The 24,955-nt window shown below is 33.9% G+C and overlaps 1 protein-coding gene across 1 annotated transcript in view; it reads right to left on the minus strand.

The window, feature by feature from the left end:
* Osi12 (DUF1676 domain-containing protein Osi12) overlaps positions 1–16,015 on the minus strand; it is a 31,576-nt gene extending 15,561 nt beyond the window's left edge. The window contains exon 1 of the mRNA XM_069823200.1: positions 15,442–16,015. Within this exon, the coding sequence (XP_069679301.1) occupies positions 15,442–15,940 (499 nt within the window). The 5' untranslated portion in view covers positions 15,941–16,015. The remainder of the gene's footprint in view (positions 1–15,441) is intronic.
* Positions 16,016–24,955: the final 8,940 nt, after the last annotated feature.

A 24,955-nucleotide genomic window follows, 5' to 3' on the forward strand; every position in this document is an offset into this window, starting at 1 on the left:
AGTATAGCTTTATGTTACGAATAATGATTTTTTAGCAACAGGTGTGTGTGTGGAAATTCTAACTTTTAAGGCCTAACAGCAATAGCTGTAGGCCCTAAATACAGCAAAAACACGATCATGCAAAGATGTATTACAACAAAGCTAAAAAAATAAGGTTATGATAGCATGAATGAATGAATAATGGAGAGGGAAATGGGAGAAGAAACTATAAAGGTATGTGAAAACAAGTCCTTGCAAAGGAGTTGGGGCTGTGAAAAACTCAATATGTGAGCCCCAAGTCTGTTGATTACTTGTCTCACTTCGGATTTTACTGCTCTACTGAAGGAACTCTAGAAAAATTCGAGGGGGAAAAGCCGAAAATGGACGTAACTTATTAGCTACAACATACGGGGGGGAAAAGGGGGAAGAAGCACAGTTAGCTGACCAAGAAGGGATAGAAATGCAATGAATTGACTAAGAGGTGACGTGATCGTGGTCTAGGCACGAAACGGTAATAGCCAATTTGGCTGTTTGTTGATTCAAACGCGTAGGATTTAATCATCAGAACGGCAATAGCCAATTGGCTCTTTGATGATTTTGCTCACATCAGGAGGCCAGTGAATTGGCTCTTGATGACTTCATCGATCTGTAAAAGAGGACAATTAGATTCTATTATAGCCCGAGGTAGATGTGAATAATTATTATGTGGCACGAAGCTATTTCATAAGAATGAAAGAGTCTTGAAATGTTGCTAATACTCTTAATAATAGTATAATATTTTATGAGATTAACCGACATTCTTAACACGAATTTGGAAACTCATTATTTTTATAGCCCAGTTTCAATTAAATTGGACGTTTACTTTATGTTCATCGTTTCAAGAAAGTACCGTATATTTTAATATTAACTATCCCAGTACTTAATAAAATTATTTCATGATCTTGTTAAGAGTGCTTTAAAGTCGTGAGCGATGCTATGGAGATCAGTGGGCTAAAAGATGAAAGATGATGGATACTATATCTTAAATTTGGGTCAAACTGAAGAAACAGGTGGGTAAAACAATATGGATAACGGTATTTCCAAGGATGACATAGAATAAAGTGTAAGTGGACGACTCGGAAGTGGGGCACGTCAGAAACGATTGTATAATTTATGTATCCTAGGAACTGGGGCTATATGGATGTTCGAAATAAGCATGACTTGCGTTAAATCAGCGAACACCATGTGGTTCTATATCAAAGTTCTCACCCTATAAGGGAAGTACTATTATATTATGAAGACGAAGACAGGCTGGTACTGATCCATGTGCATGTAAAGAACACTAATACCTAGATATTAATGAGGATGTTTTCTATTCGATCTGTCCCAGAACTACATATTTTGTGCCATTAAGCATTGAATGTTATCATTTATCAAAAACGTATTTCGTATACACAAGGTAATGACAGCAATTTGGAACGATTTTCAGTAAAAATTAATGGGTACTTATTTAAAAATAAAAAGAGGATGTATATCCACTTACATTTCCAACGTCGGCTCTACTTTTCATTCATATATACCAGCCATTTTAAACCGGTGTGTCGCGAGAAAATTAAAATAGCAAAGGTTGTAACAAAAATTGGAAAATGAAAATGTAATTGAGGTAATATATATTTTATTAATAACAGTTTTACCTCTGATTAAGGTTCTGGCTGATAGGTTCATCTATTATCAGGCAGTACATCTTATTTGACGATATGTGTCAGAGGAAGAACAATTGTTTGTATACATCTGAAGTCTGATTAGTATAATGTATTACTAGTCAACGATGTATGCAATGGAAGAGAAAAGGAACTACTACCTTATCCCATTATCTCCTGGCGTAGTTGCCTCATAAGTGATGCCATGTTGGCATCATTTGTGAGGTTCAGACCTGTCTTTGGACAGTAGACTAAACAACAACAACAGTTTAATAAGATAATCCATAATGCGTGAATGAAATATCTCTCAGTTTTATAATAATTTTACATTGTTTACACATTTAAATAATAAACTATATAGATTACATATGCTAATTATGCCGAACTTCGATTTTATCAAGATATGACATGACACAAAAATAATTATTATTAGTACAAATATAATTATAACCATATCTTTGAACTCAATGTACATATAGGTTTAAGGAAGAAGTAATGGAATTTTTATATTAATTTTTCTAATTTATTATTATTATTATTATTATTATTACTATTATTATTATTATTATTATTATTATTATTATTATTATTCTTTAGTAATTAAAGTTAACAAATACTAAGTAGTTGTACTTTGTTTTTCTGATTTTTTTTATTCTTTACTAATAAATTGTAACTAAATCGACGGCCCAGTTCTAAAGGAAAAGAACTCGAAATTTAAAATTTTAAGAAACCTGCATTTTAAACTTCTTGTTGCTGTGAAAAATCGAAGGATCGTTGAAATTCCGTTAATAATATTTTATATAAATTATACCATAAGTTTGTCAGAATGTGTTAATAGGATTTTTCACACAACATGAGGCTTCAAAATTCATGTTTCTCAAAACTTTAAATTTTGGCCAGAAAAAGAATTGTATATCTGAAAAATGCAGGTAGTAGGCTATTGATGGTGTGAACGAAAAGAGTACGGCTGGCACCGTGGCTCGTGTCTTGGCATAGCTCAGTTGGAAAGAGAGGTCAGCGCGCATAGCTGTGAAATCTCGGGTTCGATTGCCGGTAACGAAACGAATTTTTCACAAATTTAATAGGTAGGCCTATTACAATTTTTAGTTGTTTTCCTTTTGAACTGAGCCGTCGTTATGGTTCTATATTTTATTTTCATTACGTTTGTTTTCTGTTCTTCACTAATTATAATTAAGAACTACAAAATATTCCATATTTTCTTTTTGCTCGTTTCTTTTATTACAGTTATTCTTTACTAATAAAATTCTGATTAATTATTGCTAAATGGTTCTACATCGTATCTTTACTACATTTCGTTTTTGTTTTTAAGACAAAATTGTTCATTTTTGTAGCATTTTTAAATGTTTGTATCTATTGAACTGTCTCCCGAATACGAGCAATATTATTTCGAAAACCACTGTATTTCAAAATGCGTTTTTGTATTTCAATAAATCATTGATATTATTATTATTATTATTATTATTATTATTATTATTATTATTATTATTATTATTATTATTATTATTATTATTATTATTATAGCCTATATTTCCTAGAACATGTCTTTATTTCATATTTGTAATGCAGGTATAATACTCTTTTCTTTCTGTGAGACTTTACATTTTGGAAACAAGCCAGCGGTGAAGACTAATGATACGAGAGAGCTGTGTGTTCCAACATTCAGTATAGCGTTTAATTATTGCCAGCAGGATGCCTGACATTCGTGTTGTAAAATTTTTATGGCAATGAAACTTAATGTAATCATCGTGGAATATTCAAGTATATAAAACAATGCAATAAAGAATATAAATGTGTTGTTTAACGGGAGTCTTCTTTCACAGGAGCAAGAATTAGCCTATGTAGATATAGAGAGAAAATGAGGAAAGCGCAAAGGAAAGATGGATGCGTGGGCAGGAAAAAAAAGTGTACTTTTTTATTTTAGGGAACATTTCTTCACTTTATAGAATGGAGTGCAATAAAATGCACAGTAAATATTATCGAACGAATGGTAGTGAATAATGGAGAGATTATAATTTAAGTTACTAGTCCCAGAACGAATGAAGGGATAGATAGACGGGAAAGCGAGCGAGCGAGCGAGCGAGTGAGTGAGCGAGTGAGTGAGTGAGTGGAATGTTCCGAACATTTTTTAAAAACAGCGTAGAAATGCAGGAAAGAAAATTCTAGAATTTTAATGAAATAAAAGAAACACTTAGTTGTCCATCCATTTTATACTTTCTCGTCCAGAAATTCTATTCAGTTACGAGAAATCTTGATTAAATCTTCTTGTATATTTATTCTGTAAATGATATCGAGTTTAAAATATAGATCGACTCTTAGGATAAAAATCCATTTTTATCTTAATGTCTTTCAAACTTTGGCGACATGATTCTTGGGTTAAACTAAGCAATATATATAATTAAAAATTGATAGACTAATTTGGGAGCCCATAGAAAAAAAAATTTTCTCCTACGAATGGAGAAATGTTACAAACTAAAATTAGGCTATTTATTTATCTTTAATCAATCTAAAGATATGCCACATTATATAAGCACTTTAGAATACATATATATATAGGCCTACATTGGTATGTTTTTGATATAAAATAAATATAATCGATTGGAAATAATAACTTTAGTTTACAATATAGCCACATGTTTAAGCTTCAATTTGGTACCTTAATGAAGTCTTTTGCCCAACTGGAAGTCTACGTTTTGTCCGTCGGAAGGATAATAAATGTCGGAAAATGTGAAATAGGAGAAAACAGACACTGAAGATGGCGTAAGTATAGAAAGTAGGCCTATAGTGCGCTTAAATTTTAAATGCCCATTTAATATTTACATTTTGAGATAATTGATACAAGTTATATATTTTTGAAAACTAGGAGACATGAGCTTCCAGATGAGGCAAAAACATTATTTACCAAAATTTTGAAGAAATCTGACATTTCTAGAGTCGATGTACCGGTATACCTTAAAGAGTATTTTATTCTTGTGGGGAATCGTATTTTAAATTATGTAGTAGCGTCGTTGGTTGCAGTTAAAAATTATATTTTCTCATTGCACTATGAAAGTTTAAATATTCTAAGAGATACATATATATATATATTTTGTATTTTGATATTTATTTTATAACAGTTGAAGTTTCATTAATCATTACATTTCAATTAAGTGGAGTTGCTTCTTATCGCTTGCAAAATAATTGTAAAAATATCCTATCTACAGGTAGTCATAAATATAACACCATCAGAGCTCTTTCATTTTTTAGTGATGTGTATATACACCCTACACATTAAGTTTTAGACTGCAGAAAGAATGGTTACCCTAGGATAAATACTTTTCCCCTTAAAATAATTTTTTAATTTAAACATAAATTTCTATATAAATTCACTACATGCCCGTGATTAGGTACACTCTATTCACTTATTATAGAACACATTGAATTACAATTTTACAAACTTACTGTTAATAATAAATTTGTATCAACAAAGGCCGCCCTAAATTAGGGTTCATAGATCGGCCTACTAATCCATTCACAGTGAACAATGATTAAAAGCATTATTAATATATCTGCAATGTTATGTGCATAGGGCTTATACCAATCTTCGCCTTAATTTTTTTTTGACAGTGATGATTGTTATAAGCCCCAAGCCCATAATATGACAGATATATTAATAATTTTGATAGGGTGTGTTTTAGTATCTATTAGCAGTAAATGGCTAAAATTTCAAATCAATGTGTGCTGGAAGTAAATCCGGAAAAGACAACGTATATGATTATGTCTCGTGACGAGAATATTGTACGAAATGGAAATATAAAAATTGGAAATTTATCTTTTGAAGAGGTGGAAAAATGCAAATACCTGGGAGCAACAGTAACAAATATAAATGATACTCGGGAGGAATTTAAACACAGAATAAATATGGGAAATGCCTGTTATTATTCGGTTGAGAAACTTTTATCATCCAGTCTGCTGTCAAAAAATCTGAAAGTTAGAATTTATAAAACAGTTATATTACCGCTTGTTCTTTATGGTTGTGAAACTTGGACTCTCACTTTGAGAGAGGAACATAGGTTAAGGGTGTTTGAGAATAAGGTGCTTAGGAAAATATTTGAGGCTAAGAGGGATGAAGTTACAGGAGAATGGAGAAAGTTACACAACACAGAACTGCACAATTGTATTCTTCACCTGACATAATTAGGAACATCAAATCCAGACGTTTGAGATGGGCAGAGCATGTAGCACGAATAGGCGAATCCAGAAATGCATATAGAATGTTAGTTGGGAGGCCGGAGAGAAAAAGACCTTTAGGGAGGCTGAGACGTATATGGGAAGATAAAATTAAAATGGATTTGAGGGAGGTGGGTATGATGATAGAGATTGGATTAATCTTGCTCAGGATAGGGACCAATGGCGGGCTTATGTGAGGGCGGCAATGAACCTCCGGGTTCCTTAAAAGCCAGTAAGTAAGTAAGCAAGCAAGTAAGTAAATAAGTAAGTAAGTGTGCTATAATAAGTGAATAGAGTGCATCTTAATCACAGGCATGTAGTGAATTTATAAGGAAAATGTTAATATTAAAAAATTAATTTAAGGGGAAAGATTTACTCTAGAGTAACCATTTCTTTCTATATTTTAAATCTTAATATGTATACTCACCTCACTAAAAATTGTAAGAGCTCTGATGAATAGTGTCATATTTATAACTACTTGAATGTAGACTTTTTTTACCATTATTTTGCATACGTTAAGAAGGAACTCCCCTTAACACGAGCCTGAAATGTCACAAGATTTAGTAGAATAGAATTATTCCTTCCAGTTCGTTAAGAAGCTGCCAGTTAACGGGTGTGCCCACACTACTATTGTAAGAGAGCACATTATAAGGTAATTGAAGTGAGTGTGCTATTGTATGGGACCTACTACTGTGAGAACTACGTGTGAATGGATCATTCGGAGAGTTGAGTCCGTTATATTATGGTGCTCAAGAATGTTGCTTCCATGTTTTATTCCAGCACGTACACGACGGACGAGAAGACATACACTAACCCCGGAAGCTACCAAATTTATTCTACGTAGTGTGCCCATTCCCAGAATCTTTTAAACAGTTCACAGAAATTATAAACCGTTTAAATGCTGCCGTTGTTACAGAAGCGGTTATCGACACGAATGAGAGACCCTGGTTTGTTTGTTAATTGAGCCCTAGACAAAGTATTTGGTACTAACTCTTTACTTTGCGCACGTAAATTGAACTCAAACTTTTAAAATTCAAAATTATAACTTAATTTTATTTACTAAGTCCAATGACTACACTACCTATGAAGAAATCCATGGAATAGCGGATACTGGAAGTCATCGCCGTATTGATATTATAACATTTAAACCTGGTGAGACAAAAGGTTATATTCTGGATCCGACCATCAGATTCGAGACGCATCAGAATCAACCTGAGAACGTTAATATAGAGAAAAGGAGAATTTATGAACCCTCCATCCCTTATTACAAAACATCATATAAACTCATGGATATAGAAGTCATCGGATTAATGGTGGGCGCTAGAGGGACCATAACAAAGCAATTTGTGTCATTCTGTCATAAATTTGGAGTCCCAACAACAACAATTAAGGAAATTTCTATTATAGCTTTGAAGGGTTCTCTGCAGATTTTACGGCGACATTTGTACTTCAATTCAAATTACAGTTGGATTTTCTCAGTCTATTTTTTTATCTGTATTTTTTTTATCAATTTTCATTATGTGAAATATTATCTACTGCAAATTTTAGTTTCTTGTAAACAAATTTCTTGTAAGACATTTTAATGTCATTTTAAATGTTACTGTTTAACATTCTTTATCTTTGATAACCTCACCAAGTTGAGGAGGATTGAATTATTTATTTATTTATTTATTTACAAATGGAGTGTAAGAATCCGCTGATTTTCAACCAATCATAACGTCTAGACAGCAATATTATGTTTTAAGTTATTTATGTTTTATTGCTAATACTTGAAATTATTTTTCTTGCGCATATAATTTAGAAGGCTCTGAGTGATTGTACGAAAAATTGATATTTTCACAACAGCCGAAGTTTCGAAGAGATTCGCTTGAAGCTTCCAGCAAGATATTTACAAAATGACTAAACGCAAAATGTATTAAAATACAGTAGATAATAAAGTATAACAAGACATATCAACTCATCACTTCTAAAACCCTGCTTACAGATTAATGAGAAGCATCATAACCTACCTAAAACTAAAATAAGAAATAATCAATAAAAATTCTTAAAATTTTTCAGTGTTATGTGTATTTAATGTTCTTTTTAGTACCTAGGCTAGTAAATTTAATTAATTTTCTGGCTTTAATTTTAATAATCACGTTATCTTCAATTCTTGTGCATTAAATTATGTTTTTAATTATTTAATTGTGTTTATCATAGAAATCAGTATTTTAGTTATTCACCCCTTTGATTCTGTTGATCAGCTGTAGTTGGGGCAGTTTATCTATAGACGGTAAATGTAAAGTGAACCCCATTACAGGAAAAAATCGGCCCAGAGGATTGCGGAAGATTAAGACTCCTACCTTTACAGACAATTGGCATTAATGGAAGTAGGGATGTCAGTCCTAAGTGCCCGTAGCCTTTGCCTCCAAGTAAATGCTCCTGGTACTCATTTCTATTAGAGGCTGAGTAAATCCAGGGTCATAGCGCGGCTGGAAGGATTAAACCAATGGAGAAAATCCATGACGTCATCGCGAATCAAGCCCGTGACCTTCCGGATTTGCAGCATCACGCCTTAACCACGACGCTACCGCGATTACCCTAACACTAGACGTCTCTGGTGGTATTTGTAAATAATTATATTCACTTTTTCTTTAATCATTATTTATTTTAATTTTTCTGTTTTCGAAATACTCTTAATAAATAACACTCGAGATTTTTATTTTCCCTAGATCAATTTAGTACGAACTGGAGTTGCTCGTAAATGCATTAGCAAAATCAAAACCTCTATGATTATTTGTCTTGTCATGAAGTTTTTCCTTTTAAAAAAGGATACAAGTGGAGAATGCCACGCGTTTTCGCTTATCTTTTAAACATTTCTCCTCGTCATTCATTCATTAATTCATTGATTTATTAAAGAGTCCACACTTGTGGAGTAACGGTCAGCGCGTCTGGCTGCGAAACCAGGTGGCCTTGGTTCGAATCCCGGTCGGGGCAAGTTATCTGGTTGAGGTTTTTTCCGGGTGTTTTCCCTCAACCCAATACGAGTAAATGCTGGGTAACTTTTGGTGCTGGACCCCGGACTCATTTCACCGGCATTATCACCTTCATTTCATTCAGACGCTAAATAACCTAGATGTCGATACAGCGTCGTAAAATAACCCAATAAAATAAAAATAAAATTCATTGAAGATTATTGTTCGAAATTCAGATTTCAACGAACTTAGTCATTGGTGTAATCGGCCACCCGTTTTCTTTAATTATTCTTAAAAACTTTGAAAATTTTGAAGTTGAATTTAATAGCCCGCAACGGGGTTGACCGAATGGATAACATGACAAACTAATGTATGAGATTTTAGAATGCAATGGTTTCTATTTCCACATGTTTCATTTGTGTTATAATTTAGTTTGAAATTCAACACCTAACGGGGACTAGATCGGTGTATTACTTTCTTTACTTGACTCCCTCAGTAATAATTTGAAGGACAACTATTTTGTAGATTTTATGCGCTCAGCACACAAATATCCCAACCCACAAAATTTGCATATTGATTATATTGCTTTAAAGAGCTCCTCATTTATTGTTCTCTTCAAAGTGTAAATCGGCCTAATCATCATTACCAGATTTAGTATGAGATTTCAGCATAAGTTTAGTTTGTGTATCGCATTTCGCGCACAGTTACAAAGAGGTAAAAAGGAAACACAATTTTGTGGATTGGGCCATTTGTGCACTGAGCGCCTCATTTCATCTCCTGCACTAGAAGTATAGATCTGAAGGTGAATGTAATTTAAATATGGTCTGAGATTGAAATGAGCAGCTAGGGATTGTGTTTTTTTTTACACTTGAAAGACTGTCACGTCAAACGAACCTCTTTTATTGAAAACACCTTATCATCTTATTCTTTAATACTTAGTTTAGTTTGATTGATTTCCTTATAATCATATCTGCTGACATCAAAGATAAAAAGCGGGAACTGTCATACACAACGTCAATCAATTTCATTTATACCGGCAATTGCATTTGTGCTTCTGTTAGGAAATGTCAGGTATATATACAGTATTACCCAGTTTTTTGCTGTTAGATAAGTTAGTAGTATTTTTATTGACTGATAATAATTACATTTATTTTCAAGACGGTAAATAGCAAGGGAGATGGGATCACATAATCTTTTTTGTGTAGGTCCGCAATTACGTAAGTGAATAGTACTGAGTAATTCAGCTTTTGTGAACTTTAATGCTGTCGGTGGAAGTGATCAATTGAAATATTTTGTTGTAAAATATTAAATATTTTTTCGTTACTTTTAATGTTTTAGTCGACAAAGAAAACTTCTAATTTAAGTTTGTCAGTTTTAAAGTAAGTACGAGGTGAGTTAAAAGTAACAATCACTTTCAACAACAGATGAACACTTGAAAGGAGCCACCGAAAATATTTTTAAACAGATTTCGGGTCAAATAATGTGTCCTTTTGTGTCCCAGATTGTCTTCAGCGATGTATCTGAGGAGAAGAAAAATTACCATCTTCTCAGAAACTATTTTTCAAAACATAATGAACATTTTTATATAGGCCTATAATGTATATCACTATTTTTACATTGCAGGAGTAAGCTTTTATGACATAAGTCTAAGTTATTTTAACTTATTAACTAACCTAATCAAAATTATGACAGACTATTAATTAATAAATTAAAAGAAGATAACTATAACTTCATGTCAAAAAACTTCTACCTTCAATGTCAAACTGCTAATAAACAATATGTATTAAAATGTTCATTAATTACTGACATGACAGACAGAATAAGAAACGAAGCTGTGTTGAAAAGAGTGGGTGAAGATAGAATGACGCTGAAACTGAAAAGAAAGAGGAAAAGGAATTCGCTGGGTCACTGGTTGAGAAGAAACTGCCAACTGAAAGATGCATTGGAAGGAATTGTAAACGGGGCAGAAGAAGATATCAGATGATAGATGACATTAAGATATATGGATCACATGAGGAGACAAAGAGGAGGGCAGAAAATAGGAAAGACTAGAGAATGCTAGGTTTGCAGTGAAAGACCTGCCCTTGGGCAGGACACTATGAATGAATGAATGAAGTACTGAGAAAATGGTACCAGACGAAAAAATAAATCCTAGTTACTCATTGTGGGTATCATATTAGTTAACATAGCACGGTATGTTTTAGATTGGTAAAAGTTTTGTTTGTCTGTTTGGTACAACTCGACTGCCATTGTCTTATTCAACAGATTACCGCAGGAGTCTCTCAGTGTTTTCAAAATTTTAACCAGGCAACACATAAATGGCTTATCGACAATCCACTTTATTCTTTAAATAAAATTTAACAGCTGGAATATGTTAATATGTTTTAATTCATGCTACGAATAACTAATTTATTTTATTTTGTATTTTATTGTGTTTTGTTGTATTTTGTTGTTAACCGTGTCTACAGTGACCTATTTTTTGCTTACAAGACTGTATAATAATAGCCATAATAACCAAATTGCTGTAGTTATGAATAAAATGCAGTTTATTTTGAGATAAGGCAAAGTATAAGTAACAGATGAAAACCCCTATCAAATGTCTTTAAAATATCTCTCCTTAATTTCGACAATTTTTTAAAAATGTGTTAGTGTGTCTTAATTCAAGCTACGAATAATTAATTTATTTTATTTTGTATTTTATTGTGTTTCGTTGTATTTTGTTGTTAACCGTGTCTACAGTAACCTATTTTTTTGCTTACAAGACTGTATATTAATAACCATAATAACGAAATTGCTGTAGTTATGAATAAAATTCAGTTTCTTTTGACGTAAAGTAAAGTATAAGGAACAGATCAAAACCCCTATCAAATATCTTTAAAATATCTCTCCTTAATTTCGACAATTTTTTTTAAATGTGTTAGTGTGTCTTAATTCAAGCTACGAATAATTAATTTATTTTATTTTGTATTTTATTGTTTCGTTGTATTTTGTTGTTAACCGTGTCTACAGTGACCTATTTTGTGCTTACAAGACTGTATAATAATAGCCATAATAACCAAATTGCTGTAGTTATGAATAAAATGCAGTTTCTTTTGAGGTAAGGTAAAGTATAAGTAACAGATAAAAACCCCTATCAAATGTCTTTAAAATATCTCTCCTTAATTTCGACAATTTGTTAAAAAGGAACAGCACAATGAAATAGTAAATAAATTTTGCTTTTCAATGACACAGCAGCTCTAAAATTCTGCAATATAACTCGCAATAAAGAAAGAATTTAGGGCGACACGGACACGCTCTTGTGTTATTATACACAATAGTCTCGATTAGCTCTGGACAGACGACTAAATAGCACTATTATTGTAATGTCTCCATCTGGAACCTGTTTGTAGCGAGCAGATGTCTGCCCGCAGCAACTATTACGGTGGTGCGTGAAGATATGGGGTCACGGGTAATATGAGACGTCTCCGGTTCCATTTTCTTTTTCTTCTTAATATTCTAGTGCCCCTCTTAAATGACATTCATAATTCTGTATGGCCATCGGTGACAGATGAAATATCCAGGTTAAGAGTTAGGAATCTTAAAGACAAGGCACTTACGTGTCATGAGATCTCTTGGAAGAAACAAACTTCTTAACTTAATGTAGGTTAGCAGCCTCGGGGATGATGTAACCCGAATGTAGATATGAGATCAGGTTTGTTATGAGTACTGGCACGAGTCTACGCATTGACCTCTGGGAAGGGTCAGACAAATTCCGAGCGAAACAACTAAGCTCATATATAGCGTTAAACTGACGTTAATAAGACGTCACATCATTCTGTTGTAAGTATTTTCATTGTTTCATTGTAAACTTCTATAAATGTATTTGTTTTCTGGTTCCTTGTAGTCACCCTTACTGAAGAGTAGATGGTTTTATTTTAGAAATCCATTATGCCTATTTATCCAATCATTCTGATAGATGTCATGGCTAAGAGGGTAGTGGATAAGGGTTAATTCTTTTACTTGATTCTTTGATATTATGGTAACATGGTTGTCACGTTTTCACAACATTATTTAAATGTATTTAAACTCCAATATTATCATGATTATATAGTAGTACAATCGCTGTTTACGTTAATGATAACAAAAAACTTTCCGAAACACCAGGTAGAAACACGCTTTGAAAATTTTCACATTGACAGAAAGATACTCTTATCAAAAACTGATCTATGAAAATGTAGTTGAAAATATGAATTGTGAGACAAAAATTTTAGCTTAGTGTTATTTGTAGGTGAATATTATTTTAATTCATAAACGAAGACAAACACTATAGTGAAGATAAATGGTTAACAGCAATTTAACAACTTTAAAATCTGATTTTAACTGTATAATACTATTGTTTAACCCTTGAATTAATTTCTCAGCCAAAATAAATACAGTTTGAGCAAGAATATTAAAGGAGACAGTAGTTTAAGTCGCGTCTGTCTTGAGGAAGTGAAGGTTTTCTCAGAATATTTCTGCAGCCCCATATTACTCTCTATCCAGAAGTGTTACGTTGTTATAATTTTGCTATATAACTTGAGTTGTTTATGGTAACATTCTAAGTCGAAAGTGTTATAAAATAAATCAATAATATTGCATTAAAAGTTTAGAAAATACCGAAGTCACGTGAGACATTTGACTGTTACTATGTTTTTTTAGTTGGTTATTTAACGACGCTGTATCAACTACTAGGTTATTTAGCGTCGATTAGATTGGTAATAGCGAGATGGTATTTGGCGAGATGAGGCCGAGGATTCGCCATAGATTCCCTGTCATTCACCTTACGGTTGGGGGAAACTTCGGAAAAAAATCCAACCAGGTAATCAGCCCAAGCGGAAATCGAACCCGCGCCCGAGCGCAACTTCAGACCGGCAGAAAAGCGCCTTAACCGACTGAGCCACGCCGATGGCTGTTGCTATGGTAATTATCTGTTCTATTAAATGTAAGTGTAAAATATTAGCATACACTATGACTAAATTTGACTTAAATTCTGCACGTATTAAAATAAATAGTCTTCATTCAATTTTGTTCTATTTTAAGTTGCAAGCATGAAATGGACGTTTACTTTTCTGTTGTGACACATTCAGGAAAATGATGTTATGACATCATTTGGATTATGTAATATGTTCTGCATAATTGCATCGTTTTTGTTATGCACATTTCTTTGTCATAAATCAATGTCCCTGGTTCAAATATGTGAGTTATATTACAAAACCAAAGAAGGAGTCGAATAAAATTTCACTGAAATTTCTCCCCAATCTTCGATTATTAGTTCTTTAATTGAGAGCTTACCGAAAAATTATTCATATCCTATCATATAATATAAATTTTATACTTCTTATAAATTTACACATGGCTATAAAGTAGAAAATGGTTCTTTTGACACGTCTATACTCAGTCAGCTCATGGGTTTTTGCTAAAGAAACAAGTTCTATCGCCGGCAGATCCTGTAATATTTGTTTGGTACTAACAAGCTAAGTTTTTTTTTCTCAGCACGATTTCCCCCGCCTCTTATATTATCCCATTACCTTTTAACACCGTATGATTACATCACTGACTTCGAATGCATCGGTAGGTAAGTGCACGTTAAATGAAGACATTAATTTATAATTGGATGTCATTTTTCAAAAAGAAGCTAACTGACAAAGACATAAAATCATAATAGCTTCATTGCGTTTGTTCCTCTATAAGTTACTTATTATATATTTTGACTTATTATTATTTCCATAGAGTTCAGCTGATTTTATAATAGTGTGCATTGTGGAGACTGAACAAAATTACAAATAATGGCCATGGCTTGTCAGTATATCTTTTCATTAATAATCTTCCTCGTATGCAATCGTGAAAACTTTGTAACTAATTCAACAGTTCATAGCATAAATACACGTCAAAAAATGACTTTCATACTCCATCGGCAAGTCTATCATGCTATCAAAAAGGAGTGCTTTATATGGCAGTAAAAAATTTTTAATAGCCTCCCTATCGATATAAAAAATGAAACTCAAAACATAAAACTATTTAAGAAGTACCTAATTTCTCATGCCTTCTATTCTGTAGGTGAATTCATGACATTCAATAACACTTCATGAAATTGATACTAAAACTTTGTGTTGTACTAGTAGACTATATTGTAAACCTCTTCTGTATATATTTAATCTAGACTGTGACTATAAATTAAGATTTTATAATAGTATTAAGTTTTTTGACTTGTTCCATATTCTAGCTGTGAAGCAATGTATGAATACCATGGAATGTTAATAAATACAATACAATACAATGGTTTACTTTCTTCAGTGAGATTCAAACTTATTTTTTTCCCAGCTGCATCTTTATGCGAACGATTCCTTTTACGTATAATTTCACTACTGTTTTTATATAAAAAGTAGCTACTTTTACATTTTGAAAGTGAATGATAATTCCGCTCACAGATTTAATACCCTCTTTGATTATGTGTATGATATTTGCACCTTGAATTACTGTGATATTTTGTTTAGTATGAATTATTTTCAATGTTATATTTGTAAAAGTAACTGTGTATCTTATAGAAACATTTTAAACCTATCCATTACTGTTTCTATACACACCTTCCTCCAGATTCCTTTTCAATTCAGTTGTTTCCAATTTCGGTAAGGCAATTTGCACCTTATACGAATTGAAAAATCGAGCTATTCTGTCCAGAAGCAGCTCATTGAGCTGCATGTCTTTGGCCTCGTAATTTCCCCTCGGAAGTGTTGCTTCGAGCTCTGCCTCCGTCAAGGACCTACCAACAGGCATTTGCTGTTGGTCCTGAGGACCAGAACTCGTCTCTGCAGGAGAACCATTCTTCACGAGAATAAGAGAGTCCGTTAGCGGAATTTCCGGAGTTCTCATAGCACGGTCGAAAAACGTGATAGCCTTCATTTTTAAACATGGCGACAGTCCGTCCTTCTTGCTGCAGTCGTCGTATAATCGTACGAAGAACCTGAGCCCTGTAGCGACGGCGTCATCACCATTAATGTTTATTTTGACGTCTTCTTCCGCCTTGGCGTTGGCCACGACGATGACGAATAGCGTCGCCAGTAACACATAAATCCTTCCCGACATGGTTCAAACCGGCACTAACACAAACACTAACACAATTTCTTCCGAGGGAGATGAAATCTACAGAACTACTGTTCCCCTGCCGAAACACCTGAGCACATTTATAGAGAATTGTCCCTCGATATGTAGTAGCACGGAGGAGGATCTTGAAGCCGGTGCTCGACGCCTCTCCTCCCCCCTCCTCCTACTCCGTACCCCATATTCTTTCCCCCTGACGATGATCCATCTCGCACTCGGTGTTTTACCTTCTTTGCCGTGTGACCTTTAATTCCGTCTCTCTCCCATTCTGCTTTTCCGTACCAGTCTGTTAAATTATGGCTCGGGCTTGACCTTCCCTCTTGACCTTCCCTCCGCGATTCCCAAGCTACCGCGACTCCCCCGGTCAGGCACCGCGCGCTGTGTTTTCGTGCTGTTCGACACTACTTCGGAAGAAGGGGCCTACTTCTGCCTCTAACAGCGTACTTAAAGCACACTTACCATCAAGTTTTACGAGTGAACATACACGACTTCGCTGCAAATCGATACAAGTCGCGTTCCCGTTCAGGGCCATTATTTACAAACATTCGCTTTAAGAAATGTCAGGAATCTGTTAACAATGTGAACAGGTGCACCGCTCCAATCCAGCGATATTTCATGTTCTGTCGTTTTAATGCAGATTCACCCCAGAGTATTTAGACCTCCATCACACTACGAACTTAAAACGTAAATGTAACCTCGATATGGAAGACAGGAGACATGATATTATATGCGACCTAGCTATCTAGGTATTTATATGGATAAAAGTTTAAATTGGAACATTCAAGTTGCAGAAACCTGCAAAAAAGTATTCTCATTAATCCACTCGTTTAGACGATTGAAGAATTTTCTACCCTTTTCCATGGAAAAAAAAAATGTTAGTGCAAACACTCATAATGCCCCACTTCGATTACTGTGATATTCTGTTTACTGACCTAAGCGTTACTTCGGCGCAGAGACTATGACGTGTTCATAATATGTGCGTCCGTTTCGTCTGCAATATTCGCCGGGCTGACCACGTAACACCATCCCTCGAAATGTTGTCCTGGCTCCATCTAGAAGATCGTAGGAAAATCCACTGTCTTTCCCTTCTCTTTCACATATTGCATTTCTCCACTCCTGTCTATCTTGCGTCTCGTTTTCAAAATTTATCCACCCATCATAACCTGGACACACGATCACAACACTCCTCAATATTATCCATTCCCTCCCACCGAACATCCTCATATTCATCTTCTTTCAATGTGGCTGTTCCTCGACTTTGGAATTCCCTACCGAGTAATGTCAGGGACTGTCAGACATCAAACCAATTTCAGAATAGACTAACGAGATACTTTTCTAACAATTCTTGTGAACAATAATAGCTGTTTCAAGTTTCTCAATGTTTAATTGTTATATATATCACAGATAAATATCTAAATTATCTCATTATTATTATTATTACTATTATTATTATTACTATTATTATTATTATTATTATTATTATTATTATTATTATTATTATTATAACTATTTCTTACCAATGTTTATTATTGTCACACTAACATTAGTTATCCAATTTTCATTATTTACTTTCATGTTGTTTTATGATCTAGATATTAATGTAATAACTATGTAAGCAAATGTATTTAATTAGAATTAGAGTCTGGCTGGGCGGAAGAGAAGGCCTACTGGCCTTAGCTCTGCCAGATTAAATAAATAAATTATCATTAATTATCTCCAGAACGTTGGTTATTTTTAAATTCATAATATATACTTACTTACTGGCTTTTAAGGAACCCGGAGGTTCATTGCCGCCCTCACATAAGCACGCCATTGGTCCCTATCCTAAGCAAGATTAATCCATTCTCTATCATCATATCCCACCTCCCTCAAATCCATTTTAATATTATCTTCCCATCTACGTCTCGGCCCCCCTAAAAGTCTTTTTCCCTCCGGCCTCCCAACTAACACTCTATATGCATTTCTGGATTCGCCCATACGTGCTACATGTCCTGCCCATCTCAAACGTCTAGATTTAATGTTCCTAATTATGTCAGGTGAAGAATACAATGCGTGCAGTTCTGTGTTGTGTAACTTTCTCCATTCTCCTGTAACTTCATCCCTCTTAGCCCCAAATATTTACTAAGAATCTTATTCTCAAACACCCTTAACCTATGTTCCTCTCTCAAAGTGAGAGTCCAAGTTTCACAACCATGCAGAACAACCGGTATCATAACTGTTTTATAAATCCTAACTTTCAGATTTTTCGACAGCAGACTGGATGGTAAAAGTTTCTCAACCGAATAATAATAGGCATTTCCCATATTTATTCTGTGTTTAATTTCCTCCCGAGTATCATTTATATTTGTTACTGTTGCTCCCAGATATTTGAACTTCTCCACCTCTTCAAAAGATAAATTTCCAATTGTTATATTTCCATTTCGTACGATATTCTGGTCACGAGACATAATCATAGACTTTGTCTTTTCGGGATTTACTTCCAAACCTATCCCTTTACTTGCTTCAACTAGAATTTCCGCGTTTCCCCTAATCGTTTGTGGATTTTCTCCTAACATATTCACGTCATCCGCATAGACAAGCAGCTGATGTAACCCGTTCAATTCCAAACCCTCTCTGTTATCCTGGACTTTCCTAATGGCATACTCTAGAGCAAAGTTAAAAAGTAAAGGTGATAGTACGTCTCCTTGCTTTAGCCCACAGTGAATTGGAAACGCATCTGACAGAAACTGACCTATACGAACTCTGCTGTACGTTTCACTGAGACACATTTTAATTAATCGAACTAGTTTCTTAGGAATACCAAATTCAATAAGAATATCATATAAAACTTCTCTCTTAACAGAGTCATATGCCTTTTTGAAATCTATGAATAACTGATGCACTGTACCCTTATACTCCCATTGTTTCTCCATTATCTGTCGAATACAAAATATCTGGTGAATAGTTGATCTATTACGCCTAAAACCACACTGATGATCCCCAATAATTTCATCTACATATGGAGTTAATCTTCTCAAAAGAATATTGGACAAAATTTTGTACGACGTGAACAAAAGTGATATTCCTCGAAAGTTACTACAGTTAGTCTTGTCCCCCTTCTTAAAGATAGGTACGATTATGGACTCCTTCCATTGTTCTGGTACAATTTTCTTTTCCCAAATAGCAAGTACAAGTTTATAAATTTCGTTAGATAATGCGCTTCCACCCTCTTGTATTAATTCTGCTGGAATTTGATCAATACCTGGAGACTTATAATTTTTCGGATTTTCTATCGCAATTTCAACTTCAGAAAGTGTGGGTTCGGGTATAAATGGCTCGGCAGTTTGTATTTCAATTTCGTCCCGATCATTTCTATTTGGCCTATGTATATTTAGTAGTTGTCCAAAATAGTTTTTCCATGTGTTCAGGATTGAATGAGCGTCTGCAAGCAAGTCACCATTCTCATCCTTGATCATGTTTATCCTTGCCTGATATCCATACTTGAAGTCCTTTATGCCCTTATATAAATCTGTAATGTTTTTATTTTGTATATTGTGTATTTTTTCTCTGTTTTTCTATATTATTGTATTTGTATTCCTGGTGTTGTGGAAGAGAAAGTCTGATGGCCTTAACTACACCAGAATAAATAAATAAATAAATAAATAAATAAATAAATAAATAAATAAATAAATAAATAAATAAATAAATAAATAAATAAATAAATAAATAAATAAATAAATGAATAAATAAATAAATAAATAAATAACTAAATAAATAAATAAAACCCAACAATTTCACGTCAATTTGACATCATTTGAATCAAATCTGCGATCGTAAATTCCTGTGAAATGTCTGCTTTGTCCACTGCAAATTCTATCACGACCTGGTCGACGATCGAAGCCGGGTCCGTCTGGATGTAAGCCAGAGAGATAGCACTTGAGCTACAGACGCGACTAAACAGTTTGGATCATATTTTGAAGAAAGGAACCAATCCTCATTATACCTAAACTGAGAAAAATGAACTTTTATTTAAATGTAAATAAAAAATTCATAAATAAATATAACGACATTATTATTGCTTTAACCCAACCATGGGGAAAAATGGCTCCGAAGGGCACTGCACTCAAAGCCTCCTTGCCTCACTCCATCGACCATCCCCTCCACCGACCATCTCCTCCGCCTGGTGCTTCGTAAAGACACGCTTCATTCAGTGGAGGGTATGGCTTCGATCTCGGGACGTCAATTTCAGGAAGAGGGGCAGAAAGAATTTTTTGTTACTTACAAAAAGAAGAAAGTCTGTTGCTTAATATGTAGGTTTAAAATTGCGCATATAAAACGCTTCAATATTAAACGCCACTTTGATCGGAAGCATAAAGAGGACTTTGATGATCTTACAGGTATTTATTTACAATTTTAAAAGCTATTTTTTGTAATATTTGTGAAAAGATACAAAACAAGATGTGTTTATGGTATTTTCGGGGTTCAGTTACTTATTATTTTATTAAGTATCTGGAACTGAACTTACTTATTTAAAACTTTGAGTGCATCTTAGGTCTACTTGATGCGATTTCATCAGTTCTGTAATACATTTTTAAATCTACAGGGACATCATTTTATTTTTACTAACATTTCTAATATTAACCTGGCTATACCTTTGGATCAACAATTAAGAAGAGGAAACACCGTTTGCTACCTCCTTCCACGACTGGAGTTCGATGATACTGGCGTAATGTACAAACAAATCACTTTACTAGGTATAGGAGGGAAGAAAAGTAGTTCATCCAATTACGTAAACTAGGAAATATCGCGATTTTGAGTTTGATCATTTTCATTATGTTTTTGTTTAATTAAAATACAGTACAGTATTAACAATAAGCGTTTTTACTCACGAACTGAGCTATCCATGCGGACGTATTCATTATGCAGTGTATATTATACTGTCTACAACACATTAGCGTACACTATAGAGAATGAAGTTAAATTGAAAAATAATCATAATATGGATATTTACTTAAACACATTTTTGAAAATGGTGGCCGTTCATTTCGATACAGGCTTCAGTTCTAATGTGCATATTATCGCACTATAGACTATTGTACGTAATTACAATTACCAGGTTCGTACTTCCTATCACTAACTCATGTTGAAATAATTCTGTACCTACTCTATAAAAGAGATCTTACGTACTGTAAATTCAATCTTCACTTCTGCCCGATTCGAAAAGATAAAATTACTCAGACATGCTATCTACTGTCCGTCCAAGTGGTTACGTCGCAGCGTCGTAGAAAGGGAGGAAATCACGTGACAATTACAGTAATTACTTAACGAGGCCCTTTTATTTAAGTGATTTTAAACAATTTTATGGGTATAATATAACGCAGACTTCCAATTCCTAACAGAAGTTGATGTTCCCAGAAAAGAGCTAAGACAGCCCAGCCACTAGCATTTACAGAGAAGCGAATAGAAGCAGGTGGGGGAAACTGGGATGCGACGTAGACAAATGGAAAATGATGCAATATTGAAAGCTCTTTCGTCACTGGAAAACGCGAACATATTTTTGGAACGTACTGTTTACTATGACCGTAAGGCTACTATGACTGTATATGCGGGCTTGGATCTGTGTGGAGGACGGTTGAACTTCATCAGTAGAAGGGGTCGGAGTGAAGTACATTCAAAAACTCAGGTACAATAAAAATTGAAGTAAAAATAAAATGTTGACTCTGTATTTCTCTTAGGGTTGGATAGAGTACGTAGACTTAATAAACTGAAATCGAAGTCAAATTCACCTCAGAATGAAACCTCCAGACAGAAAATATTACGCGCAAGTTATCGAATATCATGGCTTATAGCTAAAAGAATCCGCTGTTTTTCAGATGGGGGATTCTTAAAGATTGCTTAGTGACTGATGCCGAGGAGGTTTCTCCAAATTCAATGACTGCTATAAACTCACTTTCTCTGTCTCGTCGGACGGTCACCAACAGGATTACAGAAATGGTAAATGACATACTGGAGCAGTTAGAAAAAAAATCTGAAGCACCTACTTTTCTATTCTTTCTCTCTAGATGAGTGCATAGATAAAAAAGATAGAGGACAAGTCGCTATGTTTATAAGGGGTGTGGACCAGAACTTCAATATTTTAGAAGAGTTACTGGATCTGGTTCCCTTGCGTGACAGTGCCCGTGGTGAAGACATGGTTGAAGCTGTGCTGAATGTTGTTTCTAAACTTAATTTACGAGTAGATTGGAGAAAACTGGTGTCAATTGCTACAGATGGGTCACTCACAATAACTGGAAGGTGAAATGGTTTTGTGGAAACGCCACTAAAGTGTTTAGGAAAAAAATGAATTAGATCTCTTTCAATACCTGCCAGAGGAGCAATTCCCTAATCTGCGCACATTTGCAATGCGTATTGTATATATGTTTGGCTCAACTTACTGTTGTGAGCAGTTTTTTTTCTTCCAAAATGAATTATGACCAAAAGTATCTCCAGGTCTAGGATCACAGACATGCATTTAGTTTTAGTATTACGGCTGAGTTGTTCTAATTTAGAGTCAAATATATTCTTTTTAGTTAATAACAAGAAACTCCGAGGGCAGTCAACAACAAAAAAAAAATGAAAACTAGCAGTGTAGGTCTACAGTAGTATTTCGTTTAATTCATATTTTGTTTAATATGTTTTAAAGTTAAATGACAATGAAGCTTAGTTACTTTAGTGTTTTTACAAAGAAACAATTTATTATGTTGATCATTATATTGTGTTTAATATGTTTTCAAGTTAAATGACAATGGAGCTTAGTTACTTTCTTTATTGGTTTTAAAACGAAACAATTTATTATGTTGATCATTATATTTTTTAATATGCTGTACAGTTAAATGACAATGGGGCTTTGATTTTTTCTTTATTGTTTTTAAAAAGAAACAATTATTATGTCGATCACAAGGCAGTTCAAGAATTTTTCGTGCACATGATAAAGGAATGGTTATACAATTGAAGAGCATATAATTTGCGTAATCACAGTAGGTGGCTGTAATAATTATTGTATGACGCATGTACTTATATAAATAAACGACTGTAAAGATTTGGAAACAAGAAATAACATCAGAGAAATTACTGACGCGCAAGATGTGTCGAATCCACCACTGCACTTGACTTAGCAAAACAACTACGTTACCCCTCGCCTGCCAATCAAACGAATGTGGGGTGAGTAGGACACGTTACTTCCCTACTTTGCTGATAGTCCCCATAACCAAAAGTATATTTTAAGGCATATCTTATTCCAATTATAAATCATTGGAATTATTCAATTCTTGAGATATTACTTTTTTATATGGTTTGGTTCCTTTCTGCAGAATGCAGTCCGTGTATTTTAAAGCATTATCTGTCGTAAGAAAATTGGCCATTCTGTCCCTCTTTCTGTTATTAATCTAAACCACCAGTATACAATAGATGTATTATATTCTTGGGATATACTGTATCTATAGTTTTAGATCAGCGGTGACCAAAATGTGTCGTGATTACTTCGAGTAATCACAGACATTCAAACGGGTACGAGGAGTTTCCTGTACATTGCTGTGTGTTTCATTCACGTACTGAAGGCAAGCAGTGGCAGTATCATGTCGCTCTACAAGCTCTGTCTCTACAAGCAGTAAGAGGTGGTTTCGTAAAGAATGAAGAAAACTTTTTTGTTGTTCTGTCGGAGAAAATGTAATATGTTTACTTTGCTCAACGGTTCAATTAGGAGTATATAGAAACATTAATTGCCACGCTGAATAATGTATTATTATTATTATTATTATTATTATTATTATTATTATTATTATTATTATTATTATTGACCGCTAAGTATGTGTTTCTATAATTCTTCTGTATGTGCATGAATATTGATATTTTTAGATCTTTTCCCTAGAAGGATAAAATTATTAGGTTTTATCTCAATTTTAATCTTCTTAATCTTTGAATGAGGGTAACTATTTAGTAGTTATTCATTTAATAATAATATTGTAGAAAAACTGATTCAATATTATGTACCAACGAACTGTTAAACGCCAGGAATTGACATGTCTTAAATCATAGCCAGGGAGAGAAAGATGAGATAAATAAATGTAAGGAAGTCAGCTACCTAATGGGTTTGAAATATCTCATGCTCTAAAGCTTTTGAATAGGGTAGAATTTCTCAAAAGAGTAATGATTAAAATAGCTTAAATAACTTGTTCATAAGAAGTTTTATAATTTTGAAAAACTACGAATTTCTCGACCAAGTATCGAGAGAAGAATTCAGAAAATTCCTAATCATATTCAAGAGGAAGTTAAAAAGAGAAGTAAGAAAATTCGTATATTATTCACTGGCTCTTGATGACAACAGTGACATTACTGATACAGCAAAGGTTGAGATTTTTATCCGCGGGATTGATCAAAATGTTAGTACAGGAACCACCACTGGTTGTAGTTTTCATGCCAAGTACCTTTCCTCCGTCTCCTTACTTCATAGGCTGTGTGTCGCATGTAATCACTGCAGTTTTTGGTCACCGCTGCCTTAAACTCAACATTCTGTTGTCTGAATATTAACCCATTATCATAAATAAACTTGGAATCCACTTTTTAACAGCGGAATCCCCTTAAACTCAACATTCGGTTGTCTGAATATTAACACGCATAATTCTGTACATATAAACAAACTTGGCTATGACTTTTAAATCAATTAACTCATTGCCACAAATAACCAGTTGTTAAAGATTAATTAAGGTAAAAAGAGACCTGCTATTATATTATTACATCAGAAAATGATATGTAAATCACGAAAACTTTTCTCTTTATAAAAAGCGAAATAATAGTTACATAGATGCCTATTACGAACTGATTATAACAATTGGCGTAAATATGTTGTTTATTACGGACTATGTAATTGTGTTGAGAGTAATCATTATGTTTCTTAACACAATGCATGTGGTTCGAGGCTTTAATTTAAAATCTTTTTTCACTTGTTACCTGTTATTTCACTGACTTAACTTCAAATATACATAC

Source organism: Periplaneta americana, chromosome 4 (genome assembly GCF_040183065.1).
Source record: "Periplaneta americana isolate PAMFEO1 chromosome 4, P.americana_PAMFEO1_priV1, whole genome shotgun sequence".
NCBI classification, from domain to species: domain Eukaryota; kingdom Metazoa; phylum Arthropoda; class Insecta; order Blattodea; family Blattidae; genus Periplaneta; species Periplaneta americana.